Raw genomic sequence first — 26,930 nt, forward strand, 5'->3', positions numbered from 1 at the left:
AAAAACTCCCTAGAAAGTCCGGGACCTAGGAAGAAACCTAGAGAGGAACCAGACTATGAGGGGTGGCCAGTCCTCTTCTGGCTGTGCCGGGTGGAGATTATAACAGAACATGGCCAAGATGTTCAAATGTTCATAAATGACCAGCAGGGCCAAATAATAATAATCATGATATATCTGTTCACACTGTTTTGAAAGGCCCCTATAAATGGTCTATAGCTTTTCTAACTATTAACTGCAAATCTGATGAACATCTATAAACCATCTATAAGAGGACTCTCCAAATAAAGTGTCACCCTAGATCTACCTCTTTCGATATCGGCCACATGCACTGTAGATTTTGTGGCCTATTATGGTTTAGCTCAGGGGAATGTAGCCTGTAAGTGACAAACTCCAGGATGGATCCATTCCAAACCTAATCAGGACCTCTGTGCACATATGACATCTTCAGGGCCATGTTTAGTGAACTATGAAATTATTATCATGGGGAATGGAAGGGACATTGGACTGTAAATCGGTTGTCATCAGAGAGTGTGTAGGGGGGTTTAATTCTTGATTGGACATGGTTGACCATTAGGTTTCCCATCAACTCAATCTAAAGGTAGTTGGGCACTGGTGCATATGCATAATTGGCCTATCTGCCTGTTATATCACTCCTGTATCATGCAATGGTCGTGTATCGTATAGGCCTATGTCTACTCTGTGGCTGCATGTTGCTTACACTGAAAGTGAAATGCTGTCCACAGCATCATTCATTCGTGTGCTCTTCAGGACCTTGGACAGCTGTCCCCACAGTCTCTTAATCACACCACCATCTCCGGTTTCAAATAAAGAGGAGGGTTGATAGCTCTGTCAATGTTTGCTGTGCTTTTATTTTTGATTGAGTAGCCTGGATTAGCCTAATTCGTGCAGGTTATTGATGGCAAATCAAACATGGGAAGCCTCTTTTTGTAATTAACATTACTGGCATTTCTTTAATTTAGTGCTGAAAAGTACTGCATTCCTGAAATTAATTGCAATTATCTCGCAATGCATAACTGCAAATTTTGCCTCCAATGGGCATGGCACCAATACTAGCATTTACGTGGTAGCTACATTTTGATACAACTGTGACCAGGTACATGATTTAAACAAAACCCTATGGCTACTAGGGCAGCGACTCAAATTTGCCCCTTCGTGACGATTCTTCTTTTACTTGCACCTAGGTGTCTACTTTAAGTGGCATTGCACATTCAATCTCTCTCTCCCCCAACCTAACCATTCACTCATCCACACCTCATTAATTTGATCTGGATTCCCACCTACTGGATTACTGAGGGGGGTTTTGCGCAGAGAAGACAAGGTTCTCATGCATGACAAAAGGGGCGCAATATTGTAAGTTCCATCCTTCTTTCCAAACAACAATTTGATGCGCAGTCATTATTTTGCTTTTCACTACAAGACTGAGCGCGTGCATTTCTGCCTTCTCCTTTTCGTGAGTGGGCTACATAACCGTGACGATACCTCACCGGATGATAGTGGCTATTATTGTACTCTGACCTCTATTGAAATGACTATCCAGCACCAAGACTGTTGCGTTCTTCCAGAGACACCCGGCGCGCAGGCTACTCCTTGGATGAACGTCCGCCGCAATCCGTAGCCTATTCCAGTGCCCTTTCCTTCTTATCTTCTCGGAAATGCAATAACATTTGGGGTGGCTTTTATAGTGGTAAAACTCAAGAGGAATACTGCAAGTTGAGGAAACGAACAATGTGACACTTACAGTGCCCGACAAGTAAGTATAGCCTGTTTTGTGATGTGGGACTCAATTATCGGACGACGCGGAACGACACAATCTCGTTCAATTATTCTATCCGTTCAGGAAAACCTGAACAACATTCCTACTTGGTCAAATAAATCCAGACGTTCGATTCAGGTAGGACAGCGTTGTTTATGGACGTGTCTGGGATTGCTTTTGTTTATTGACTTGACAGGTCTGTAGAATATATAGAGATTATGAAAATGATTCATGCCGCGATGGGGAGAAAATGTCACTTTAATGTGTGCCACAGGGCTGGATCAAACAGAAGGTTATAATATGGCTCTCTTGAGTCTAGTCCTGCAGTTATATGAACGTGAAATGTGCCTGTCATGGGTATCAATAGTGGTTAATGGAGCCCGGGGTGCATAAAATCAACTGATTGTACAATATATATGACAAGAAACTGAACCCATCACACAGGCAGCACAAATCTGATCATTTTTTTTCAGTAATAGTTTTTTTTTTTTTTACCATTCAGGTCTACTCTGAAAAAGATCTGATGTGAAAAGATCTGATGGGATTGGTCGAGACCAATTAGTGGGGAAAAGATCAGAATTGGGGTGTCAGTGTAAACAGCCTATGCAGTGCTTGACTTGGACTGAAATAGGTGCTAGTATTCATGTTGGGTGCCAGTACTGTTTATATTGAGGTGCAGCAGCGCCACAATACTTTTGAGCTAATATTCTATTGGCGTTACAGGAGCTCAAGCAGTAGAAAATGGGAGGTGCTGGTACTCTGCTCAGGTGAGCTCCTGCCCAAGTCAAGCACTGATCCTATGTGTAGGCTACCATTTCCCTTTACACCTCCCACTCCACTTAAGTATTTCTGTGGACTATTGTATGCGGGGATAGCGTAACAGCACTGACCCGTATTCTGTCCCCCTAAAATGAGAAACATTTGTGTATTTTGGGGACAAATTGCTGCTTCCATGACTGTTATATTGAAGAGGAAATCGATTATGCAAACACACACACCATACCACACCACACACACACACACACACACACACACACACACACACACACACACACACACACAGAACCAATTGAATTGGTAATGCTCCAGGTCTGGATGTTGAGCCCACTGACCCATGAGAGGGGAAAAAGACAACTCGATAAGAACAAGATTGATAAGAACAAGATTGATAAGGTCTCTGACTATCTCACCATCTCTCCCTAATTATTTCACCTCCAGCAGAGGCAATGCTGCAATAGACTGATTTCCCATGGGACTCTGCATTGTTGTCCATACTTGGCTGACAGGATATGAGATCAAAAAACCATATCCACAACAGAGAGAGGATATGCCATGTGATACTGTACTTACAGTGCAAGCCCAGAGGCTTCTGTTGATGGAGCTGAGAGCCCATGTCTTGAGTGAGGGTTTATTTCCATTTTACCCGCCTTATACGGCACACTGCATCGCTGAGCTTTTTCCGCTATGTACCAACCAGTGTTTAAAGTTTAAGCAAGAACTTAATGCTGCGGTAAATATCCATGTAGAAACTCTAAAATTAGAAAGGTAGTGAGGCGACCAGTAATTAGATCTTAATAACGATAATGTTTGCATACCGAAATGAAGGTAACATTCTACTCCTCATATGAGAATGAATCACTGCCACTACTCTCCAAAAATGTATGACATAAGCTATCTTTGTAGTAAAAGTTTAATATCGCTCATATCAAGAAATATCTCTTGCATTTTAAGTTTTGAGATCTCAGTGATGATTAAAAATACATACAGCGCTTCAAGTGAAAAGGCAGTCGAGTTAAAATGTCTCATTCACTAGAGGAGGAAACTGACAACTCAGGAGAGGGCTTCATTGACCACTGAAGTGGCTAGCTAGCTGAACTAATATGCACACTGATATGCACCACCTTTTATCATACTCAGAAACCAAAGAGTGGAAAATCATTTATTAGTTGCTGCTTTCAGTTGTCAGTTTAATCAAGAAGTGTTTAATGCAAAAAACATTTTTAAACTTGATGTTATCCCCTTCTGGTTTGGTATCGGCTATCTCCCATACTTGGCAGTGAAAATAAATCACCCTCTCACCTTGCATTTTGGTCATGTTTCCAAGCCACCTCCTGACGGTGCCATAGACGTATTCTCTCTGAGAACATGAAGAGATGAGTGCTTTTTCAGGGAAATGGAGGAGGGGAGCATTTCAGCTGGAATACTTGGCTACAACTACCCTGTGATGGAAAAATATTGTTGCAGAAATGATATTTAAATGATTGAAAAGCCAAGTTTTTATAGTTGCGGGATCCAGGTGTTTCCAAGTGCAAAGTTAGAGGCGCCTCCATCAAAAGATTCATGTGATTATCTAACAGAGGGGAGAGAGAGAGAGAGACCTGGAGAGCTGAGGGGGAGAATTCGACACCCAAAGACCATGATGGAACCATGTTTCTCCATCAGTTCTAATGTAATTGGACAAAGTGACAATTATAACACGGTTATAGCTGGAGGTCTGCTTGAAGGTGGAGGTGAACGGAAAGAGAGGACTACTGCAAATCACTTCTGCTCTGTCTATTCAAACAATGCTATGACATGCAAAGTGCACCAAAGATTTGGCCCATCTCCATAAGATGTAAAATCATATAGAATATTTAACAATCAATCAATCATAGCTAGCTGTTGCAGTTCTGCATTCGGGGTGAGGAGGTAGATTTTACCCATGGGAAAGCACTTTTGTGGGGCTTTCTTTTTTTTCTGTTTGCACAGCAGCTTTTTCGGGTTGGTGAACGTACCGTGCTGCTCAGCCGAGTGCTTGGGGCGATGCGCAGTGTGAGTGGAGCAGCAGAGTATTGAAACACTGCCAAGGCGAATGAAGCCTGTGAGGCCAGAGTTGGAGGCAACCTGGAGGCAGATCCCTGGCACAGCACCTCATTGGGACCTGCATGGCTCTTGGAACAGCACTACTGTACTTGGGAGTTGCTCTTTTCTGCTAAAATAGCACTTTGCAGGGGTTTATCTAGGGTGACGTGACTCATCGGCTACACTCTCCAGCTCTGTTGCTGTTTTTACTTCGGAGCAAGGAAGCCTTTTCAGAAACTCCTATGATCTAATGCAACGTTTGTTTGTCCTTAGCTGGTTTCAAACTTGCAACCCCCTGCTTTCCACATAGCTAATGTCTTGTGAGTGTTTGGGTGCAGAATAGCTGCCTATTTGTGCACCCGGGTACTGTAGGTGCTGACTCCACATCTGTGGTAGTGGAGTAGAGTTATCCACATGTAATCATATGTGGTTTGTGAACTAGTGAAGCGCTATATCAATGTAATCCACCAAATGATTAATTTGTATCAAATGCCCAGGCTGTCGGTAGGGTTGTAAATGTTCTAACTTAGCCATTTTGGTGGCTACACTATCCCCTTTTTCAGAACACTCCCTCTAGCTCACATACCTCCCCATTGTAATGCCATCCCACTTCTGACACCAATAGGGGAGAGTGGGGTAAGTTGAGAAATGTTTTCCATTCTGCATCACTCCATCAAGTAAAATATAGTCTGTCTAACAAAGATATCTACATATATTTCAGGGTGTTGTATATCCCTGGAAATAATCCGAATTCATGTCAACATTACAGTTTTGAAAATATAGCTTGTCCAAAAAAAGTTATCTCTTGGCACAACTTACCCCTTGTATGAGGTAAGTTGAGCTGCGGGGCAGGGTAAGTTAAGCCACCTACACATTTCTGTAGTGAATTAAATATTACCACTATCTTTTTAAAACCATGTCTATCTTTATTTCCCAAACACAATTCAACACAATCACAATCGCTTTTGTGTCTTTTCATCATTTTAAGCATCTTTTAACACAGGCATAACGCCTAACAAATACTTTGTGATTTAAAAAAAAACATTTTTAACATAGGCCAGGCCCTGTTGTTACCCTACAATTTGCTCACTTTGCCATTGGCTCAACTTACCCCATGGCAAACAGTTTGACTATATTAGCCCACACAGCTACAAGGATGCACTTTCATGCTAGGTTTAGGACCTCATATTGAAGCTTATAGAGACCTCAACTAATGTACAGTTGAAGTCGGAAGTTTACATACACTTAGGTTGGAGTCATTATAACTCGTTTTTCAACCACTCCACACATTTCTTGTTAACAAACTATAGTTTTGGCAAGTCGGTTATGACATCTACTGTGTGCATGACACAAGTAATTTTTCCAAGAATTGTTTACAGACAGATTATTTCACTTATAATTCACTGTATCACAATTCCAGTGGGTCAGAAGTTTACATACACTAAGTTGACTGTGCCTTTAAACAGCTTGGAAAATTCCAGAAAATTATGTCATGGCTTTAGAAGCTTCTGATAGGCTAATTGACATCATTTGAGTCAATTGGGGGTGTACTTGTGGATGTATTTCAAGGCCTACCTTCAAACGCAGTGCGTTAGACCTCAGAAAAAAAATTGTAGACCTCCACAAGTCTGGTTCATCCTTGGGAGCAATTTCCAAACGCCTGAAGGTACCATGTTCATCTGTACAAACAATAGTACGCAAGTATAAACACCATGGGACCACGCAGCCGTCATACCACCCAGGAAGGAGACTTTTCCCATGTGGTTTCTTCTTTCACAGACTTCATGAAATGATGACCTCTTCCTAAATAGTTGGTCAAATTATACATTTTGTGTATGGTTTCAACTTGGCTCAACTTATCCCACTCTCCTCTATGCTGCAAAGAAAGGGGCTTTTTCTGGTCCCTAGATGGTACACGTGCAACCTTGGCATTGAAGGAGTTTTCTCACACATTAGTCATTCAATATTTTGAAGATGTGGGGCTGATTTTTAGCTAACTGCACACTTTTTGTGGAGAAAATCTCTACTAGCCAGGATGTGTCCTATAAGCATTCCCATCTCATGGAACATTGAGTTAAGCCCTCGAACCAGTCCTCTTCTTCGGGGCTCTTTGAGTAAACAAATGTGAATTAGGATGCTCTAAGGCGTGTGCTGAATAAGGGCTGAGCACTGCTTCGCTGCTGTACTGCCTGTGCTAGGCCTGACATCTGAAGCCGTCTGCTCGGCTAGTCGGCTGTCCTTGGAGTGAGAGAGCGAGAGAGACAGGCAGATGAGACATGCACACTGAGCAGAAGAAAGTCAAAGCCAGCAGGGCAAAAAAACATTTAAACCTATTCTGGGATGGTTGCCGTCACGTTATAATTGGGACATCTCCCATCAGCATTACTGTAACATGGTCTGAGAATACCAACAGAATACCAATACTATTACAGTAGCATTGGCTATCAAAATTGTTAAAAGGTTTTAAAAACAATTTTAATAAATGCAACAGTTGGACAATGTATGCAGATATTCCAATCCATTAGATAATGACAGAATTATAGCACATAAAACAGTTTATGTTAAGGGATTTTGGTTGGTAGTCAGGTATTCAATTTATTGTTAAATTGCACCTTTTTTTTTCTTAAAATGCACTCCTATACATCTACAGTATACATACAGTACCAGTCAAAAGTTTTAGAACACCTACACATTCAAGGGTTTTTCTTTATTTTTACTATTTTCTACATTGTAGAATAATAGTGAAGACATCAAAACTATGAAGTAACCAAAAAGCCAACCTTTGCCTTGATGACTGCTTTGCACACTCTTGGCATTCTCTAAACCAACTTCACCTGGAATGCTTTTCCAACAGTCTTGAAGGAGTTCCCACATATGCTGAACACTGTTGGCTGCTTTTCCTTCACTCTGCGGTCTGACTCATCCCAAACCATCTCAATTTGGTTGAGGTCGGGGTATTGTGGAGGCCAGGTCATCTGATGCAGCACTCCATCACTCTCCTTCTTGGTCAAATAGCCCTTACACACCCTGGAGGTGTGTTGGGTCATTGTCCTGTTGAAAAACAAATGATAGTTCCACTAAGCGCATACCAGATGGGATGGCCTATCCCTGCAGAATGCTGTGGTAGCCATGCTGGTTAAGTGTGCCTTGAATTCTAAATAAATCACAGACAGTGTCACCAGCAAAGCATACCCACACCGTCACACCTCCTCCTCCATGCTTCACGGTGGGAACCACACATACAGATATCATCTGTTTACCCACACCGCGTCTCATAAAGACAGAGGTTAGAACCAAAAATCTCCAATTTGGACTCACTAGACCAAAAGACAAATTTCCACCGGTCTAATGGCCATTGCTCATGTTTCTTGGCCCAAGCAAGTCTCTTCTTCCTATTGCTGTCCTTTAGTAGTGGTTTCTTTGCAGCAATTCGACCATGAAGGCCTGAGTCACACAGTCTCCTCTGAATAGTTGATGTTGATGTGTCTGTTATTTGAACTCTGTGAAGCATTTATTTGGGCTACAATTTCTGAGGCTGGTAACTCTAATGAACTTATCCTCTGCAGCAGAGGTAACTCTTCCAATCCTGTAGGTCCTCATGAGAGCTAGTTTCATCACAGCGATTGATGGTTTTTGCAATTGCACTTTACGAAACTTTCAAAGTTGTTGAAATGTTCCATATTGACTGACCTTCATGTCTTAAAGTAATGATGGACTGTCATTTCTCTTTGCTCATTTGAGCTGTTTTTGCCATAATCTGTTCTTGGTCTTTTACCAAATATGGCTATCTTCTGTATACCCCCCTACCTTGTCACAACACAACTGATTGGCTCAAACGCATTAAGAAGGAAAGAAATTCCACAAATTAACTTTTAAAAACACACATCTGTTAATTGAAATGCATTCCAGGTGACCACCTCATGAAGCTGGTTGAGAGAATACCAAGAGTGTGCAAAGCTGTCATCAAGGCAAAGGGTGGCTATTTGAAGAATCTCAAATATAAAATATATTTTGATTTGTTTAACACTTCTTTGGTTACTACATGATTCTATATGTGTTATTTCATAGTTTTGATGTCTTCACTATTATTCTACAATGTAGAAAATAGTAAAAATAAAGAAAAACCCTTGAATGAGTAGGTGCTCTAAAACTTTTGACCGGTAGTGTACTTTACATTGTTTGCGAGATCAAACATTTTATTTAACCTTTAAAGTCATACTGAGACCAACTTCTCTTTTACAGATGAGCCCTGAATGACATAAATTACTGAAAATGCAAACAGAAAGAAAAACGGTCATAAAAAAACCCACATTCATCAGTAATAAAGTCCTCAATCAGCCTTCTGAATTACCCTAGAGGCACCAAGACATCACATTATAAGAACATTTATAAGATTGTTCACAAATTAGGTGCAAGGGAACTAAAATCAATACAGAGAGATTTAACTGACAAGTGAATTTTGCACCCCTTAAACACTGGAAATAGATGGTGGAAAAGCAAGGAGCAGAACTCGGTAGGGGGCTAGCATACAACCGTGAGGAATCCGCCTCAGCTGGGGCATCGTTTATAAATGTTGCCTACACACAAAATATGCCCCTAAACATGTGCTCGACAGTTTTCACGCAAAAGTTGGCATTTATATAAACTGAACTTGACGTGAGAATGTGCCTATCCTCCCGCAAAATCTAGACAATGCGTAAGCACAGTTTCTAGTAGTTGAAGAATTGCATTGCAAGAAGGCAAAAGTAGCCTAGTAGACTTGGGGAAATGGGGAATATACACTCAGTGTACAAAACATGAAAAAAATGTTGCCCTCAGAACAGCCTCAATTCGTCGGGGGTATGGACTCCACATGGTGTAAAAAAAAAAGCCCACCCCCCGCTGTTTATTATATATGCATATTCACTTTACCCCTACCTACATGTACAAATGACCATGACTAACCTGTACCCCCGCACATTGACAATGTATATAACCTCGTTATTGTTATTGTTACTTAAAAAATATATACTTTAGTTATTTAATAAATATTTTTTTTAACTCTATTTCTTGAACTGCATTGTCGTTTAAGGGCTTGTAAGTAAGCATTTCACCGTGAGGTCTACACCTAAACTACCGGGATTTAAAATATTTAGCTCTATCCATGCGATCCGAAGCGCAGTTTAACAGTGCAACAGACAGTTCGCCTTTTCCATTGACATTTGTAGGCTACGTTTGAGAATATTGTAATGCAACATTTCTCGAGTAGCCTAGACAATATTTCATTTATAAACATAATACATACGGTATAACATTACCATAGCAACTTTTCTGGCCATGATGGGTTCATATTGCCATGCGCATCGCTTTTAATTGGGCCTGTTAAGATAGGCTATTATAATTTCACATTTTTGCTCTATTCATCCGAAAGGTAGCGCGTTTATAACATACCGTATATTTGAACAGGTGAACACAGTTTATATTTTGCACTGAGGTGTGTAGGCTACCACTGAGTAGACCTACTTTAGTTAGATTTTTTTCATTGTAGACGTTTCAGAAATCGCGGTCAGTGTAGCATATTTAGGTACGGGAGAAAGTAAATGCAAAACATTCGCGAATTCAATCTGTTTACTGGTCGACAACAATTTGCAATTGAAACGGTCAGCTACATCAAATGTCCCTGCAAAAAAATAAAAATATTCTGCCAACACCTCCGAAGACATTTGATCAAGTTCCCCATTGATATTTCCTTTAGAATTACTATGTCAGTCTAATTCCAATACTTCCAAAGTATACAGCAAAGAAGGGTGTTATTGTCACTATAAAAGGTGAATGATGGGCGTCATTCAAACGGAGTTATAATCCTCGTTAACGCGCGCACACTTTTACGTCAGGTCTGATTTATTAGAGGAAACGGCGCATGCAGATATTTACTGTAACATTTACACAACGGTTATAAATGAGGCCCTTGGAGCTTGAAATGGCCTGGGAGCGGGATGGAGATGGAAACAGATGCTCTTTCTCTACACAGAGGAACCGTAGGATTGTGGAGGACCATCTATACTATATCCCAATGAGATGAATCTATACAGTAGTCATCATTCACCCAATGCTTTTATCAAGGATGGAGGGAAATCATTCATTACACTCTGCACCTAAATGACCAGGAGAAAATCAAGTAATTGAACTGAAATGTTAGCCAATGCCCCGCTACCTTTATTTGTGGTTAGCTGCCAATTACCTTTTGTCCTGTAAGCTAAGCTCAGTCAATGTATCAGATGGGTTTTTGCAGCGCCTATCTTAATACAAAGTAGATACTGTTAAACAGATGTTTACTGATGTCCACAAGCTGAAACCTAATCAATTGGTAGTGTTTGCTCCCAGTCTCCTGGTGTTAGAATTGAATCCCTGGTTTACCAGTAGACTACCAGAAAAACCTGTAACAACAGTAGTATAGCCTGCCCACACGAAAAAATACTACAGTTTACTGTAGAATACTAAAGTACTTACTATACAATTCTATAGTATACTGCAGAATACTATACTATACACTGTAGTATCCTTCGATCATGTGTAGTACTTACTGTAGAATGTTGTGGTATGATGTAGAATACTACAGTAAATACTACAGCATTATCCCCCCCAAAAAACACTGTAGTAAATACTACAGTAATGTCCGCAAAAACACTACACTTTTTTAATTACCTATGTCAGGTTATGGAAAATGTGCTCTTTTAGTATTTCTCCAGTAGGTTTCCTGAAAGAGAAAGCCTCCATTTAATATGTGAAAGATCATAAAACAAAAACACTATAATAAATACTCCAGGAATGTCTGCCAAAAAAATACAGAAATACTACAGTATACTACAATCTGCAAACGGTCTACATTAAATCGAATATACTACAGTTTTTATAATATAGTTAACTATAAATACAACAGTATACTACAGTAAATACTTCAATATTCACTGTAGTGTTTTTGCAGACTTCAGTGAATACTACAGTGAAGTCTACAAAAACACAACAGTGAATACTATAGTATTTATACCATAGTATACTATAGTATGTTTTCATGTGGGTGGTGTTACCTCATGGTCTTTCCATTGACATTGACTTAATAGTTTTAAAGAATGTTAAATGAAGAGGCAGAGTGTTGAAGAGAGGATGTGGTGAATGTGTTTGAGAATGTGGAGCTGGCTTCCCTCCGGGCAAACCTTAAAACCCTGTGGTTGATTTGAGGTGGAATTCTGGGGTAAAATGTAAAAATGTACAATGACGTTTAGAACGTTAGTCATAAGGAAACAATGTTGTTCTGCCAGGTAGGCCCGTTGTGAGACGACATAAAATACGCAATAGAATGAACCCTTCTTAATTGAGTCTCAGGCTCTCCCCTCTCTGTTCTCTATCCTTCCAAACATACTTTAACACAAATAAGTTCAAGGGAAGACGTGCAAAGAGGACAGCCAACTGTAGCTCCTGATAACAGAATTACAGAAATTACATTAACTCTGTGACCATGAATCCCATTTGGGTTGTGTTTTTTTGTGTGAGATATCAAGCTCAGGCATCCAATACAGCGGCAAGGCTTGGAGGCTTCCACAATATAATGTGCTCCCAGCGCCCACTGAGAGATTTAGGGGGATGCCACATGGTAAGTGGATTTTAGTTTGGCTCGGAAAAATTAAGCTGCTCGTTCGTAACACGTTCTAGTCAGCTGTTTGAAGTAACAATCGAGGCCTTTAAGAAGACTAGTCTCTGTCGCTTAGAATGGATTTTGTAATGAAGACATTTATATCCCAGAGATGGATGCCAAGGTTTCTTAGCTAATGTTTAAACATTGATTGAAGAATAGTATGCAGAGCATTAAGTCGATCTATGGTTATGAAAGAGTTGCGTTATTTGTTGTTGAGGCTAGCTTTAATGTGCTATGGTTGGAAGACTGGTAGGCTATCTTCTGAGGCCAAAGAACCATAAGGATGTAGTTATGGTGGTGGCCCAGAGAGGGGTTAGGTTTGACTGACAGTCAAAGATATGGCAATATTCCCGGGGGGAGAGCGAGAGGCAGACACAGAGAGAGAGGTTGTGTGTCTGTGTGTGAGAGAGATAGAGATTGTGTTTGGGTGTGTGCCTGTGTGTGCCTGTGTGTGCATGCATGTGTGTGTGTGTGTTCGTGCGCTTGTGAGAGTGAGAGAGGTAATGTATGTGTGAGAGAGCGAGGTAATGTGTGAGTGTGAGCAAGAGAGAGAGGTAATGTATGAATGTGAGTGAGAGGTAATGTGTGAGTGTGAAAGACAGTGGTAATGTATGAATGTGAGTGAGAGAGGTAATGTATGAATGTGAGTGAGAGGTAATGTATGAGTGTGAGAGAGTGGTAATGTATGACTGTGCGAGAGAGTGGTAATGTATGAGTGTGTGAGAGAGGTAATGTGTGAGTGTGAGAGAGAGTGGTAATGTATGAATGTGAATGAGAGAGGTAATGTATGAATGTGAGTGAGGGGTAATGTGTGAGTGTGTGAGAGAGTGTTAATGTATGCATGTGAGTGAGAGAGGTAATGTATGAATGTGAGTGAGAGGTAATGTGTGAGATAAAGTGGTAATGTGTGAGTGTGAGCGAGAGAGAGAGGTAATGTATGAATGTGAGTGAGAGGTAATGTGTGAGTGTGAGAGACAGTGGTAATGTATGAATGTGAGTGAGAGAGGTAATGTATGAATGTGAGTGAGAGGTAATGTGTGAGTGTGAGAGAGTGGTAATGTATGACTGTGCGAGAGAGTGGTAATGTATGAGTGTGTGAGAGAGGTAATGTGTGAGTGTGAGAGAGAGTGGTAATGTATGAATGTGAATGAGAGAGGTAATGTATGAATGTGAGTGAGGGGTAATGTGTGAGTGTGTGAGAGAGTGTTAATGTATGCATGTGAGTGAGAGAGGTAATGTATGAATGTGAGTGAGGGGTAATGTGTGAGTGTGTGAGAGAGTGTTAATGTATGCATGTGAGTGAGAGAGGTAATGTATGAATGTGAGTGAGAGGTAATGTGTGAGATAAAGTGGTCATGTGTGAGTGTGAGCGAGAGAGAGAGGTAATGTAGGAATGTGAGTGAGAGGTAATGTGTGAGTGTGAGAGACAGTGGTAATGTATGAATGTGAGTGAGAGAGGTAATGTATGAATGTGAGTGAGAGGTAATGTGTGAGTGTGAGAGAGTGGTAAGGTATGACTGTGCGAGAGAGTGGTAATGTATGAGTGTGTGAGAGAGGTAATGTGTGAGTGTGAGAGAGAGTGGTAATGTTTGAATGTGAATGAGAGAGGTAATGTATGAATGTGAGTGAGGGGTAATGTGTGAGTGTGTGAGAGAGTGTTAATGTATGCATGTGAGTGAGAGAGAGAGGTAATGTATGAATGTGAGTGAGAGGTAATGTGTGAGTGTGAGATAAAGTGGTAATGTATGAATGTGAGCGAGAGAGGTAATGTGTGAGTGAGAGAGGTAATGTATGAATGTGAGTGAGAGGTAATGTGTGAGTGTGAGAGAGAGTGGTAATGTATGAATGTGAGTGAGAGGTAATGTGTGAGAGAGAGTGGTAATATATGAGTGTGTGAGAGAGAGAGTGGTAGTGTATGTGTGTGAGAGAGAGTGGTAATGTATGAGTGTGTGTGAGAGAGAGAGAGAGAGAGGTAATGTATGTGTGTGTGAGAGAGAGAGAGTGGTAGTGTACAGCGCATTCGGAAAGTATTCAGACCCCATTACCTTTTTTCACATTTTGTTAGGTTACAGCCTTATTCTAAAATGGATTAAATAGTTTTTTCCTCTCATCAATCTACACACAATACCCCTGAATGATGAAGTAAAAACAGGTTTTTCAATTTTTTTGGCAAGTTTATACAAAATAAAAAACAGAAATATTACATTTACATAAGTATTTAGACCCTTGACTCAGTACTTTGTTGAAGCACCTTTTACAGTGATTACAGCTTCGAGTCTTCTTGGGTATGACGCAACAAGCTTGGCACACCTGTCTTTGGGTAGTTTCTCCCATTCTTCTCTGCAGATCCTCTCAAACTCTGTCAGATTGGATGGGGAGCATCGCTGCACAGCTATTTTCAGGTCTCTCCAGAGATGTTCGATAGCGTTCAAGTCCAGGCTCTGGCTGGGCCATTCAAGGACATTCAGAGACTTGTTCTGTAGCCACTCCTGTGTTGTCTTGGCTGTGTGCTTAGGGTCGTTGTCCTGTTAGGTGAACCTTCGCCCCAGTCTGAGCTGTGAACCCTTATCTGAGTGCATCTGAGCCGGTAGCCCAGCGTATCCGACACATGGGGCTCGGTATGTGGTAATGTGATTGTATCAGTGGAGGCTGCTGAGGTGAGGACGGTTCATAATAATGGCTGAGACGGAGCGAATGGAATGTCAACTATCCACTCCAGCCATTACCCCGAGCTCGTCCTCCCCTATGAAGGTGCCACTAACCTCCTGTGGATTATATGTGTCATGTGTCGATGCCCATGACGCTGTGATGTGATAGTGTTCAGTGACAGTGTAACACCGCTAGGCCTTTGTGGATCGGATGTTTTGTCATGTGATTCATGTGATCAGGAAGTGATGTGCTTTTCTGTATCAGGTTTGCACGTAGAGACCGATTCTGACCTGAGTTAAGCATGCGTAAATGCAAAGTAATTCCCATTTTCTGCACTTTGAACTGAGGCATTTTTATTCTGACCTTGAATAACGTATAGCGAGCCTACCGGTTCCAAGTGGAAAATGATCGACTTGATTTTTTCCCCCATGCACTGTAATTTACGTCTTGATAAGAGCTACTGGTAAGATTTAGGTAATGAGTAACCCGTTTGGATAAGGGAATTGGAAATACAAATGACACTTGTTTTAGATCATTTTACCTGATAATGACTGGAGACAAATGTAAAACCAGTCATATGGCAGCAAACTGAAAGCATATCAACATATCACCTTTCCCACCGTAAAGTTTATGAAATGCTGTGCCATCATGCAGAATTTTCAGAATGAATCAAGCCACCGTTTTCTTTCTTTCGTGCATGAAGGCTCTCCAAAACCAGTTTTTTTTATGATTCATAAATACTTTCCTCAATCGAAATAATCTATAAGAGAGTATTTTTAAATCTACCAATTGGTGCTGAAATGGAGATGAATATGCATATATTTAGATGACTTTCTTTCATTGATCCCTGATATTAAGAAACCATTCTCTCTGTGTATTCTATATAGACAAAATTCTAACTAAAAGGTACACCGCATTTAAAGGGATGGCTTAACATAAATGTACTGGAAACCCTATTGAATGAAAACTCCACCAGAAAATGTGTTGGCCAGCAAGTGTGAGGGTTTTCAGTGGTTACATGAAATGTATTCAGAGCGCACAATGTAGCCACATCTGCAGAGAGCTTACGCGACTGAATAAGGTAAGTGTGAAAGACGTAAATTCGGATTTGGAATCGAGCCAAAATGGAACACACTCCATCCACCATCAATATGTAGGCCTAATACCTTAGCATGAATAGTTGAATAGGAAAGATGGGACGTGTCAGAAACTTTATTGGCTTGTTGGTTGTCTTAACCTTCAGTGTCTTAACCAATTCAATTGTACAGTTAGCTTCGATTTTTGCACCCCAAATGGCACCCTATTCCTTATATAGTGCACTACCTTTGGGCCCTGGTCAAAAGTACTTCACTAAAAAGGGAATGGGCTGCCATTTGGGACTCAAGTCAGTCTCTACTGCAGATAGTCTCTATAAAGAACAATAGAGACCACAGCTGTTTGTGCTCAACATTAGAATCACACATAGAACTTCTTTATAGGCTCGCTGGGCTTTTAACAGTATAAAACACTTGATGTCATGTGAGAGATGGAGGACGTGGAGGTGGGAGCAAGGGAACAGTGCTGGATGAAGAAACAACAGGCTGACGGGATGAAAGATGGCGTGGGAGTGGGCGGGAGGATGGGGATGGAGGTGAAGAGGATGATGGGACTCTAAGTTACAGGAGGGTGTGTGCGCGTGTGTCCATGAGCATATCAATGATGTGTGTTTTTGTGTGTCTCTGTGTCTGTGTGTGTGTGGTGTGTGTGTGTGTGTGTGTGTGTGTGTGTATGAAGGGCTGTTTAAGGAAGATAGGTTTGGTCAGGATCGAGGAAACATCTCCCCAGTGTGATGGCAACAGAAACGTGTGCGTGTGTCAGCTCATCGATCTGCACACTCATAGTGGCGATAGAAGGAGAAAGATGGAGGGCTGTGTTGGCAGGGACCGAACCACAGTGCCACACACACACTAACATTAGCGTTATTATATTCAATCTAGGTTTTATTCACTTATTATCAATGATATAGAGACCTCCAGACATACAGCGTTCCAAACGTGTAACCATCTCAATGTTCATGTCTGTAATTGTCTCACATGCGGACTAATGAACCCCTTGGCAATGTTATTCCTCAACGGCTGCAGTGTGCATAGGCACTTACTCAATCCCAGCTTGAACACATTGGAAAGCAGTTCCAGCTCGAATACATTGAAGATGTGTTAGTGCTGGGCTGGAACAAAAACCTACACACACTGCAGTGTACTGAGCCCTTTCCAGCTTCGATTGTTGACATAAAATGAAATGAGCATTCTTTAATGTTACGTCATTCTGCCGATCTGCGGAAACTGGGAACGGCTCACGTAAAGTCCTTACAACGGGCCCTTCCAGAAAAGTGTCCCCAAATGTCCTCGGCCCATTGACAGAGACGGTGTGACTTGGTGCAGAAGCCCGTTTGTGTACTGCAGTCTTATCAGTGTTTGGGCTCTTCAGGCAGTGTAAGGGGATTGAAGGCTGCGACAGGCCACGGCATTGTTTCTCTAATCTGGGCCCAGCAGTGGTGAGAGTGAGTGGTTCATCCAGCCCTCGCTCTGTTTTCTGTGTGTTTGTGTGAGAGAGATTGCCTGTGTGTGTGTGTGTGTGTGTGTGTGTGTGTGTGTGTGTGTGTGTGTGTGTGGTGTGTGTGTGTGTGTGTGTGTGTGTGTGTGTGTGTGTGTGTGTGTGTGTGTGTGTGTGTGTGTGTGTGTGGTGAACTAGCCAGGATTAGCTCTGCAGATGACAACGATGACATAATCAGATGGAAACGATTGTTGCATACTGATACAATGGTTAAATGACTAAGTGGTTTCAGAATGACGACCCATACCCGTCTCCTTCATCCACCTTTATTGAGGTTGGGCAGCAATAACCTGGCGTCATGAAACTGTGTCTCAAATAGTCTAATATCCTTGTCTGAGGTCGTTCATCACCACTGATTTGTACCAATGCACCAAGTCTGGAACCAACAGAACCATGAACAGCTTCTACCCCCGAGCCATAAGACTGCTAAATAGTTAACCAAATAAAGCTGCATTGACCTCCCTTTGCATTGCCTCTTTTTACTCCACATACACCACTGCTGCTGCTTATTATCTATCCTGTTGCCGAGTCACTTTACCCCTAGATATGTACATATCTACCTCAATTACCTCGTACCCCTGCACAGCGACTCGGTACTGGTACTCCGGGTTTTTTTTTATTTGAAAGGAAAGAAAGTAATATGACGGCATGCGTAGGAACTAACTAAATGGGTGAATATCTTGCCTTAATAGAGTTATATTATGTAGAGGAGGCATATTAAAAAGATTTCCCACACCACTTTTTTTTTGCTTCAGTTAGCCAACTGTTAGACACAGACACAGAGTTGTACACAAAAAAAGACGGCGCCACCGCGGCGCTCACACCGTCTGAGCGACTCATCACCGTCTGGCGCCCACCGCGAGCGCTCATCACCGTCTGAGCGACTCATAGCTTGAAAGACTATGAGGAAAAGATGCAGGTGGACAAAAACAGACATGACTGGGCACTTCCTGTTCCTGCCTCTGACAGGAAGTGGTTGCGCCCCTCGGAGCCAAGGACCCCTGCTGTGGCGGCACAGCTTCCACCTGCTGCCGCCTAATTATATCTCATTAGACTGACTCCCTTAATCGAATCTGCCCTGCTGCTCAAACTCAATTCTGTCTGGCTGACTGGGGGCCAGTCAGCCAATATGAAATAACCCACTTCCTCTATTGGTGCTCACTGCACCCACGCACACACACACATACACACACACACACGCACACACACACATACACACACACACACACACACACACACACACACACACACACACACACACACACACACACACACACACACACACACACACGTATTTGTGCACTGCACATACACAAACAAACGTCCGCATCATGCACATGCGGAAGCACAGACGCGCAAGTGCACACATACACACACACACTGGAAGAGTGACAGTTTGTGGATATGAACAGTGTGTCAGACTTTGTGTGAGATGGATTGTGCATTTGAGAGATTCAGTGAGTGAGTGTGTGACAGGTTGTGCGAGAAAATGTGAGTGTGAGTGTGTGTTATACATGTGACAGGCTGTGAGAGAATGCGTGTGTGAGTGTGTGTCACGCCGTGTCTGTCAGACTGTGTGACATGTTGTTTATGTCACACCGTGTGTTGGAGTCTTTGATATTCTGCCTATGTCAATGTGTGAGTACATTCATCAGCCTGTGCTCATGCAGTGCATGTCAGCTTCTGTGGAAGACTATTTTGTCTGTCAATGTCCCATGTTAGCCTGTGGTCCGTTAAGAGTTCATCAGACAGTGTGTTTGTGTATGCAATTGCAATTGTCATGCTGACTGCAGGAATGTCCACCAGAGCTGTTGCCAGAGAATCAAATGTAAATGTTTCTACCATAAACCGCCTCCAACGTCGTTTTAGAGAATTTGGCAGTATGTCCAACCGGCCTCACAACCGCAGACCATGTGTGACCAGCCCAGGACCTCCACATCCGGCTTCTTAACCTGTGGGATTATTTGAGGGGGGTTGGGTGCTGAGAAGTATTTCTGTTTATAATAAAGCCCTTTTGTGTGGATAAACTAATTCTGATTGGCTGGGCCTGGCTCCCCAGTGGGTGGGCCTGGCTGCCAAGTGGGTGTGGCTATGCCCTCCCAGACCCACCCATGGCTGCACCCCAGCCTAGTCATGTGAAATCCATAGATTAGGGCCTAAGGAATTTATTTCAATTGACTGATTTCCTTATATGAACTGTAACCAGGGTTGGGGAGTAGCGGATTACATGTAATCCAATATGTGTAAGGGATTACAAAAAAACGGAAACTGTAATCAGTTACGTTACAAGCAAATATATTGTAATCAGATTACAGATACCTTTGAAAAACTAGATGATTACTTAGAGGATTAATTTTAAATTCAGATCTTTGAAACATCTCTGTTTTCTCAATGACATTCAAATCAGCATTGAAAAAGGGCACAAGTTTAAATTTGTCCCACCTGAGCGAGTCTGACCACAAATCAGAGACCACTATGATGACACACCAAATGTGTTTGATGGATCGCGGGAAAAGATCAGGAATGGGCTTTTGTGGGCTACAGTCCAAGCTATGTCTTCCAATGGTGCGACTGCTGTCGGCATCCAAAGATGATCCAACTTGAATAAGGATGACAGCAGTGGTGTAGTCTACGGCGATACGGATATCACTTATTATTGATATCTACATAGCATATTGATGTGAATCACACTGCTGCTCTCTCATTTAGCTACGTATTTGCGCCTTATTGATTGTGGTTGTTGTGGATGGCTGTTCACGAATCTAAATGTATAATTGAATGCAATAATGGTTGAATTCAAGAAGTTTAAACTGCCTATCAATCATTGTTTTTGAAACCAGTGGACAGTCAGCCAGTGAAAAATGCTCTCTTGCAACAGCTGCATAGTGCAGAGCCCAGCCTATGGAATAAAAGTAGGGCTTTTATTACTCAATCTAATTCATGCTGATAATTATTTATTTTATCCATAGGCCTAATGGAAACATGGTCAAACTCGCACACTTTTGATAAGGGGCAATCTGTAGTTGCTACATCCATTTTTGGACTTATAAAATATATATATTAATGTAAAGATATAATTGAATGGTATTATTATATGTAGTAGAAAGCGATGGGTTAGAAGAAGCCTACATAACCAACCCATAAAGTAAAATGTAACATCCATATATGGCCAGCTATGTAAACTTTAACATTGATTTATCCTGCAATAGATGTCGTTCAATTGGTAACATCCATTTTTGTCTTCTTCTAATGCCTCTTCAGGGGAAAGTAATGTAAAAGTAACAATGTAATCAGAGCACGTTACTGAGTTTGGGTAATCCAAAAGTTACGTTACTGATTACAATTTTGGACAGGTAACTAGTAACTGTAACATATTACATTTCGAAAGTAACCTACCAAACCCTGACTGTAACTCAATAAAGTCTTTGAAGTTGCTTTTATATTTTTGTACATTGTAGCGGCGGCAGCCTATTAAAATATTTGGAGGCGTGGCTTGTTGGGGGCGTGGCTTTGTGGCCTCCCATGAGGCTGATTGTCATGCCAGTTAATTTGTTATCTTCTGTTCTATAAGTACATTTTAAGCTTGTAGACTGCAAGTGCTGCAGTGATAATGAGATTGATATAGATGTACGTGATACCAGAGCGTACTAAAATTTAATTATTAATACAGTCACCATTTTGTTAAAATTCTGTAATGTATTTCAGAATGTATTTTCAAATACAATAACTGCATTTAGCACTTATATATACACATTTTAAATACATTCTGTAATATATATATATTAAATACATTATTTGGCCAATTTTAAATATTCTATATCATAATTATTATTATTTGAAATTGCATGGGTGTGTCTGTATTTTCGTCTTCGAAGGGCTGTGTGTCCGCATGCCTGGCTGTGCATTTCATCTTGCCTTTAAGTACTTGTGTGTGTGTCAGCTTGCAGTATGTCAGTCAGACTGTGCTAGTCTGCACTTTGCTGTGCTGCTTTATTAGCCTGTGTGTTTGATCTATGTTTGCCCCTGTGACAGTCTATGTCAGGCTATTGTGTGTGCTCGTGCTTGTGTGTGTGTGTGCGTATGTGCGTTCAATCTGATATCACATGGATAGGTTGATCCCTAGGTATATCTCAGCTCCTTTCATCCCTCTGATTAAAAGTCAGTGCTGCTGTGAAATGCACCCGTGAGACCAGAGAGACGGACCACTAAATCACTTTTAAAGCCCCACTCTGTATTATAGTACTGCCTGTTAGACCATGGTCATAGACACTGCATGGCTGTTGAGACATTGACCTAATGTCTGCAATTCTAGCTTGGCTTGTGTGTGTGTGTGTGTGTGTGTGTGTGTGTGTGTGTGTGTGTGTGTGTGTGTGTGTGTGTGTGTGTGTGTGTGTGTGTGTGTGTGTGTGTGTGTGTGTGTGTGTGTGTGTGTGTGTGTGTGTGTGTGTGTGTGTGTTTACACACCCTTTCTTTACATCCAGTCCAGCCTTGTTTCAGGATTGTAGTGTGAGTAATGCTTGGTGTGATGTCTGTGGTTCACCATGACATTATGATAGAAATAATCTCAATTGTTTGGACCTGAATTTAGTGTTAGTTAAATGAAATGACAAAGCATTACTCAGAGGGAGAGCTCATCGTTAGGGATGTGGTTTGGTCAATTGGCTGAATTTGACCAGATAATTCAGGACACATCTAGAAGAAGATAGTAATGTACAGCCTCTCCCGGGTCTAAACCACCTTCAGGGTATATGTGTGGACTTGCACTTTCAAAAATTGTGTAATGATGTGAACAACAGATTCTTTTTTTGGGGGGGGGGGGATGACCAGCATGCTGATGTTTTTTTCCCCTCTCCAGTTTTTTATTCTGTAGCTCCATCTTGTGGCAAGGATGTGTAGTTCAAGAGGAAGTAATGTAGAGATAAACAGTAACGTAGAGATAAAAAATATATATATAGTTCCAGTCAAAGGTTTGGACACACCTACTCATTCAAGAGTTTTTCTTTATTTGTACTATTTTCTACATTGTAGAATAATAGTGAAGACATCAAAACTATGAAATAACACACATGGAATCATGTAGTAACCAATAAAGTGTTAAACATTCTACAGCGATACACCATCCAATCTGGTTTGCGCTTATAATTTTTTTTCAACAGGACAATGACCCAAAACACACCTCCAGGCTGTGTAAGGACTATTTGACCAAGAAGGAAAGTGATGGAGTGCTGCATCTTGTGACCTGTCCTCCACAATTACCTTGACCTCAACCCAATTGAGATGGTTTGGGATGAGTTGGACCTCAAAGTGAATGAAAAGCAGCCAACCAGTGCTCAGCATATGTGGGAACTCCTTTAAGACTGTTGGAAAAGCATTCGTCATGAAGCTGGTTGAGAGAATGCCAAGAGTATGCAAAGCTATCATCAAGGCAAAGGGTGGCTACTTTGAAGAATCTCAAATATAAAATATATTTTGATTTGTTTAATGCTTTTTTGGTTACTACATGATTCCATATCTGTTATTTAATAGATTTGATGTCTTAACTATTATTCTACAGTGTATAAATTAGTAGAAAATTCAAAAAACCCCGGAATGAGTACGTCTGTCCACCGTTTGACTGGTTTTGTATGTTTTACATCCAGCATATTACATGATATGACATGATATTGGATTCTGTCTATCTTGTTTGGTCAGAGAACGACGAGGCTGTGTATCTGTCCATCAGCGTCTCCTCCCACCTATGACCTGGGTTTTCCTCTCCTGCCCTCCGAACACTCTTCTGATGTGAGTAGCCTACATACAGGGGTCACTCTTTCACTGCATAATGTTTCCACCTCCATGCTTGACGGTGGGGATGGTGTTCTTGGGGTCATAGGCAGCATTCCTCCTCCTTTCTTATTCTCTCCCACATATATTCTTGTATCAAATTAGATGTCTTGAGCTGTCAGGCCAAACAGACAGAGTTAATCGCAGTGAGAAAGTTGTCAGAAGACGACCCAATTTCATAGCATATAACAGTATACTAATCATCTATGAGGAAATTGCTTTGAACATGAAAATGATTGAAGCCCTAATTGTAAATATAGTCATTTGGATCAATGTAAGTGGTTAATCCATCCAGAACTGCGCAGTTCATTGTACTCCCCATGGTCTTCTCTCTTGCAGGTGTTAAAGCACACTTTGCTGAACGTGAGTTCCATTTTATTCACTAAAACAATATATTAATGTCCTATGTTATAGTGGTTCTGGGTCATGTTCTGTTGTCAGAAAACATTTTGAAAAGGAATGAAACAGGGAGGTACTACCTGAATATGTCCAATTAGAACACACATTCCCAGTTCCCCCTACATTGTGTCCTATTGAAAACAACCCGGGTTTCTGTTAGCCCAGTGGCTATGTGATGATGACGTCACTTCCTGTGCCTCCAGAGTTTGATGGAGAGCTGGTCGGATGACAGCTGGAACTGTTGTCATAACCGGAGGAATTCTCGCCACGGTGATTCTCTTGGTTATCATAGCAGTGCTCTGTTACTGTAGACTCCAGGTAGGTGTGTGCGTGTGTGTCTCTGTATGAGAGATCTACTTAGACTCACTACAGTCTCTATTCACTAATTAATTGTCACAAATCACAACCTCTCTCCCTCCGCCCCTCTCCGTCAGTATTACTGCTGTAAGAAGAATGGGTCAGAAGGGGACACCGGCTCCATCACGCAGCCCCATTTTGCTTGCAATGCGTGCAGTGCACCCGGGGTGGATGGGGCAGCTGTCACCCCCCTCTTCCCGGAGCCCCCTGCCTCCCACGCCTCAGGGCCTCCCCGCAACTACTGCCCCACCTGCTCGCCCTACGAATCACCTTTCTACATCCGCACCACCGATGAGATGCGCAACGGTGGCGAGCGCATCACCTACATGCCCACGCACTACGAGAACCCAGCGCTGGCTCTCGACCTGCCCTCCCTGCACGGCTCCCTGCTGAGCACCGGCCAGCATCGCAGCAACCCAGCACCAGACTTCTATACCAACACTCGCGCTATAAGTACAGAGGTGTGACCCACTTCGTATGTGGTCCTGGTGGCTCAGTTGGTTGGAGCGCGCTGCTTCCAACTCTGGTGTTGTGGGTTTGATTCTGTACACAGAATATTTGTTCATTTTCGCTTTGGATAAAAGGAACTGGTAAATTACCATATTTTTATGAGGATGGCCACTGGTAGTCACTGTCTCTCTCTGCTGACCACTAAAGAGAAGATGATGGAAAAGTAGCATTGAGAGACAACATGGAGCGTTGACCACTTGACCTGGTCAAACACTTCCTGGCTCTCTCTCTCTCCCTACACTGTGTCAGCTAGCTTCCAGCTGGATTCGAGTAGACTCAAACAGTACTGTTTTTTATTTCAAATGGAGGTAGCTATGTTTGTTGTTGTTTAAACCCCCTTAGGCTCCTGTAATACAGAGGCAGAGAGCATCCCTTTGTGTTTAATTGACTAAGGGGACAAGACCAAGACCTATCCACTGTCTGGCAAGGTAGTGTGGGGGATTCCAATCTTCACTGTTTGAGGGCTATCTGTGTTGTGGTTTCACCTGCACCTACTCTTGTCATTTCCTTGTATCTGCCAATAGAGACAAATACAACTTGTATCTTTGTATTTCTGTATGTTTTATTCTGAACTAGAAATGAAAGCTAACTGCATTTGAGTGATGGTAACCAGAAGAAGATGAACAATCAAGTCTCCTAAGAGTAACGCAGAAAATACAAAGAGACAGTAACTACTTCAGAGCTTTCTCTACGCAAGCTCTTTCACAATCAAACCTGAAACAGTTGGAGAGAAAAGCCTAACAATGCAGCTGTCAATTGTATGTTTTTCTTTTTCAGAAATGTTTGTCATATGTAACTGGGAACTATCGAAAGATTATTGTTTGTTGTCTTCTGTTATTGAAAGATGTATGTATTATGGATACTTTTGAGACCATGGAATTTGATTCCATAATATAACGACTCAAATATTACAGTTAAAAGATCATTTTAATGTAAGGACAGTGGCATTTTGTAAGTGGGTGATGCAGAATTTCAGTTAGTGATGATTTGTCCGTTTGTCTCTCTCTGTACCCGTGTCATTGAGTAGGCTACCACTCTTTGCTCAGAGCACTGAAGCTCCAGTACGGTTCAAATGAACATATTGTATTTCTCTTTATTGACAGTGATGCAACAACTTGGAAATGTATATATTACCAAATGCATTGAAAGCATTTATAATTATCCTTGATTGACTCGCTGATGACTTTTGGGATTCGGCCACAATGTATTTTTAATTGGGACGTGCAAGTCTGGTATAATTTAGATGTAGTTTGTGCCATTTGGTGTCCACACTTCAGATCCCCTGATTGTTGATTCTATGAACTGTAAACGTCCATGTCTTTACACATTTGAGTGTTTCTTTCAACTTGTGAAATAAAATATTTATGTAATTGGTAACAAAATACAATTATTAGCCTATTTATATTATTATATGGCACTCATTTTAAACTAATATTAGACAATATTGCTGGCCATGTATATTATTATTTTGCCCTCGGTGTCTTTTCATGTTTTAGAGTGAAAAAAGATGTGAAAATTAGATCGTTTTTTGCTTTGCTGTTTCAACCAAAGGACATCTATGATAGTGGTGATACTAATTTTGCTATATTTTTCTGAAACCGACCACATTTACTAGCTCTGCTTTGAGCAGAAATGCCCTATGCCCCCATCATGCATGTGACAACAGCAATACTCATTAGATACAACAATCCCAATGTAAGCTGCCTTGGTCTTAGGTCCCTACACTGTCCCAAGTCTTTGCACCAGTGCAAGTATTGTACCTGTATTTCTGTCAAACATTGAATAAAGGAATAAATATTGAAAACATACTAAAAGCAGAGGAGGTTGGTGGGAGTAGCTATGGGAGGATGGGCTCATTCTAATGTATGGAATGGAATGAATGGTTTCCATATGTTTGATTCCGTTCCATAAATCCCATTCCAGCCATTACAATGAGCTCATCCACTTATAGCTCCTCCCACCAGCCTCATCTGACTCGGCGGTAGATTGAGTCGGGAAGCTGTTAAAAAATGATTGGCTGTAAAAAAACAGTTGTGTTAGGGTGTTGTTTCTGGTGTTTATTTGCTCCTTAAAAAGGGGTGAAAGTTGTGTGTCTGTTCAAAAGCGTCTATAAATCTGGCCTTTTAAATCCAAACGAAGACCATGAATTAGACAATACATTTCAATTGAGAATATCTACAGAATTACACGCCCCATAAGGATACATTTTCATTCTTAATTTCTGTTGGTTTAGGTTATTCATTAAATAATGGATTTTTCGAAAATGCTTAAACAACAGGATGCTATATTTGACAATTAAAGATTTAGAACTGC

At 41.4% G+C, this 26,930-nt stretch overlaps 1 protein-coding gene and 1 non-coding gene across 2 annotated transcripts; both read left to right on the plus strand.

Moving 5' to 3' along the window:
* Nucleotides 1-1,282: 1,282 nt before the first annotated feature.
* Nucleotides 1,283-26,930, plus strand: LOC106613569 (protein FAM163A). The gene is made up of 5 exons (XM_014215966.3): nucleotides 1,283-1,771; nucleotides 23,220-23,309; nucleotides 23,691-23,714; nucleotides 23,954-24,068; nucleotides 24,185-26,930. Exons 4-5 carry the CDS (start codon nucleotides 23,976-23,978, stop codon nucleotides 24,572-24,574), a joined length of 483 nt encoding a protein of 160 aa, XP_014071441.1. The 5' UTR covers nucleotides 1,283-1,771; nucleotides 23,220-23,309; nucleotides 23,691-23,714; nucleotides 23,954-23,975; the 3' UTR covers nucleotides 24,575-26,930.
* On the plus strand, nucleotides 11,317-11,369 carry LOC123724972 (U7 small nuclear RNA). The gene has a single exon (XR_006757449.1). It is a non-coding gene; the product is annotated as a U7 small nuclear RNA (small nuclear RNA).

The sequence above is a fragment of the Salmo salar genome, chromosome 10, assembly GCF_965601325.2.
Source record: "Salmo salar chromosome 10, fSalSal1, whole genome shotgun sequence".
Lineage (NCBI taxonomy): Eukaryota > Metazoa > Chordata > Actinopteri > Salmoniformes > Salmonidae > Salmo > Salmo salar.

What these genes read in the sequence shown, in the direction of transcription:
- LOC106613569 (XM_014215966.3), top strand. Translation starts at nt 23,976, where the DNA reads ATGACAGCTGGAACTGTTGTCATAACCGGAGGAATTCTCGCCACGGTG. An exon ending in TCTGTTACTGTAGACTCCAG is followed by an intron (nt 24,069 to 24,184) that starts GTAGGTGTGTGC and finishes CCTCTCCGTCAG; the next exon opens with TATTACTGCTGTAAGAAGAA.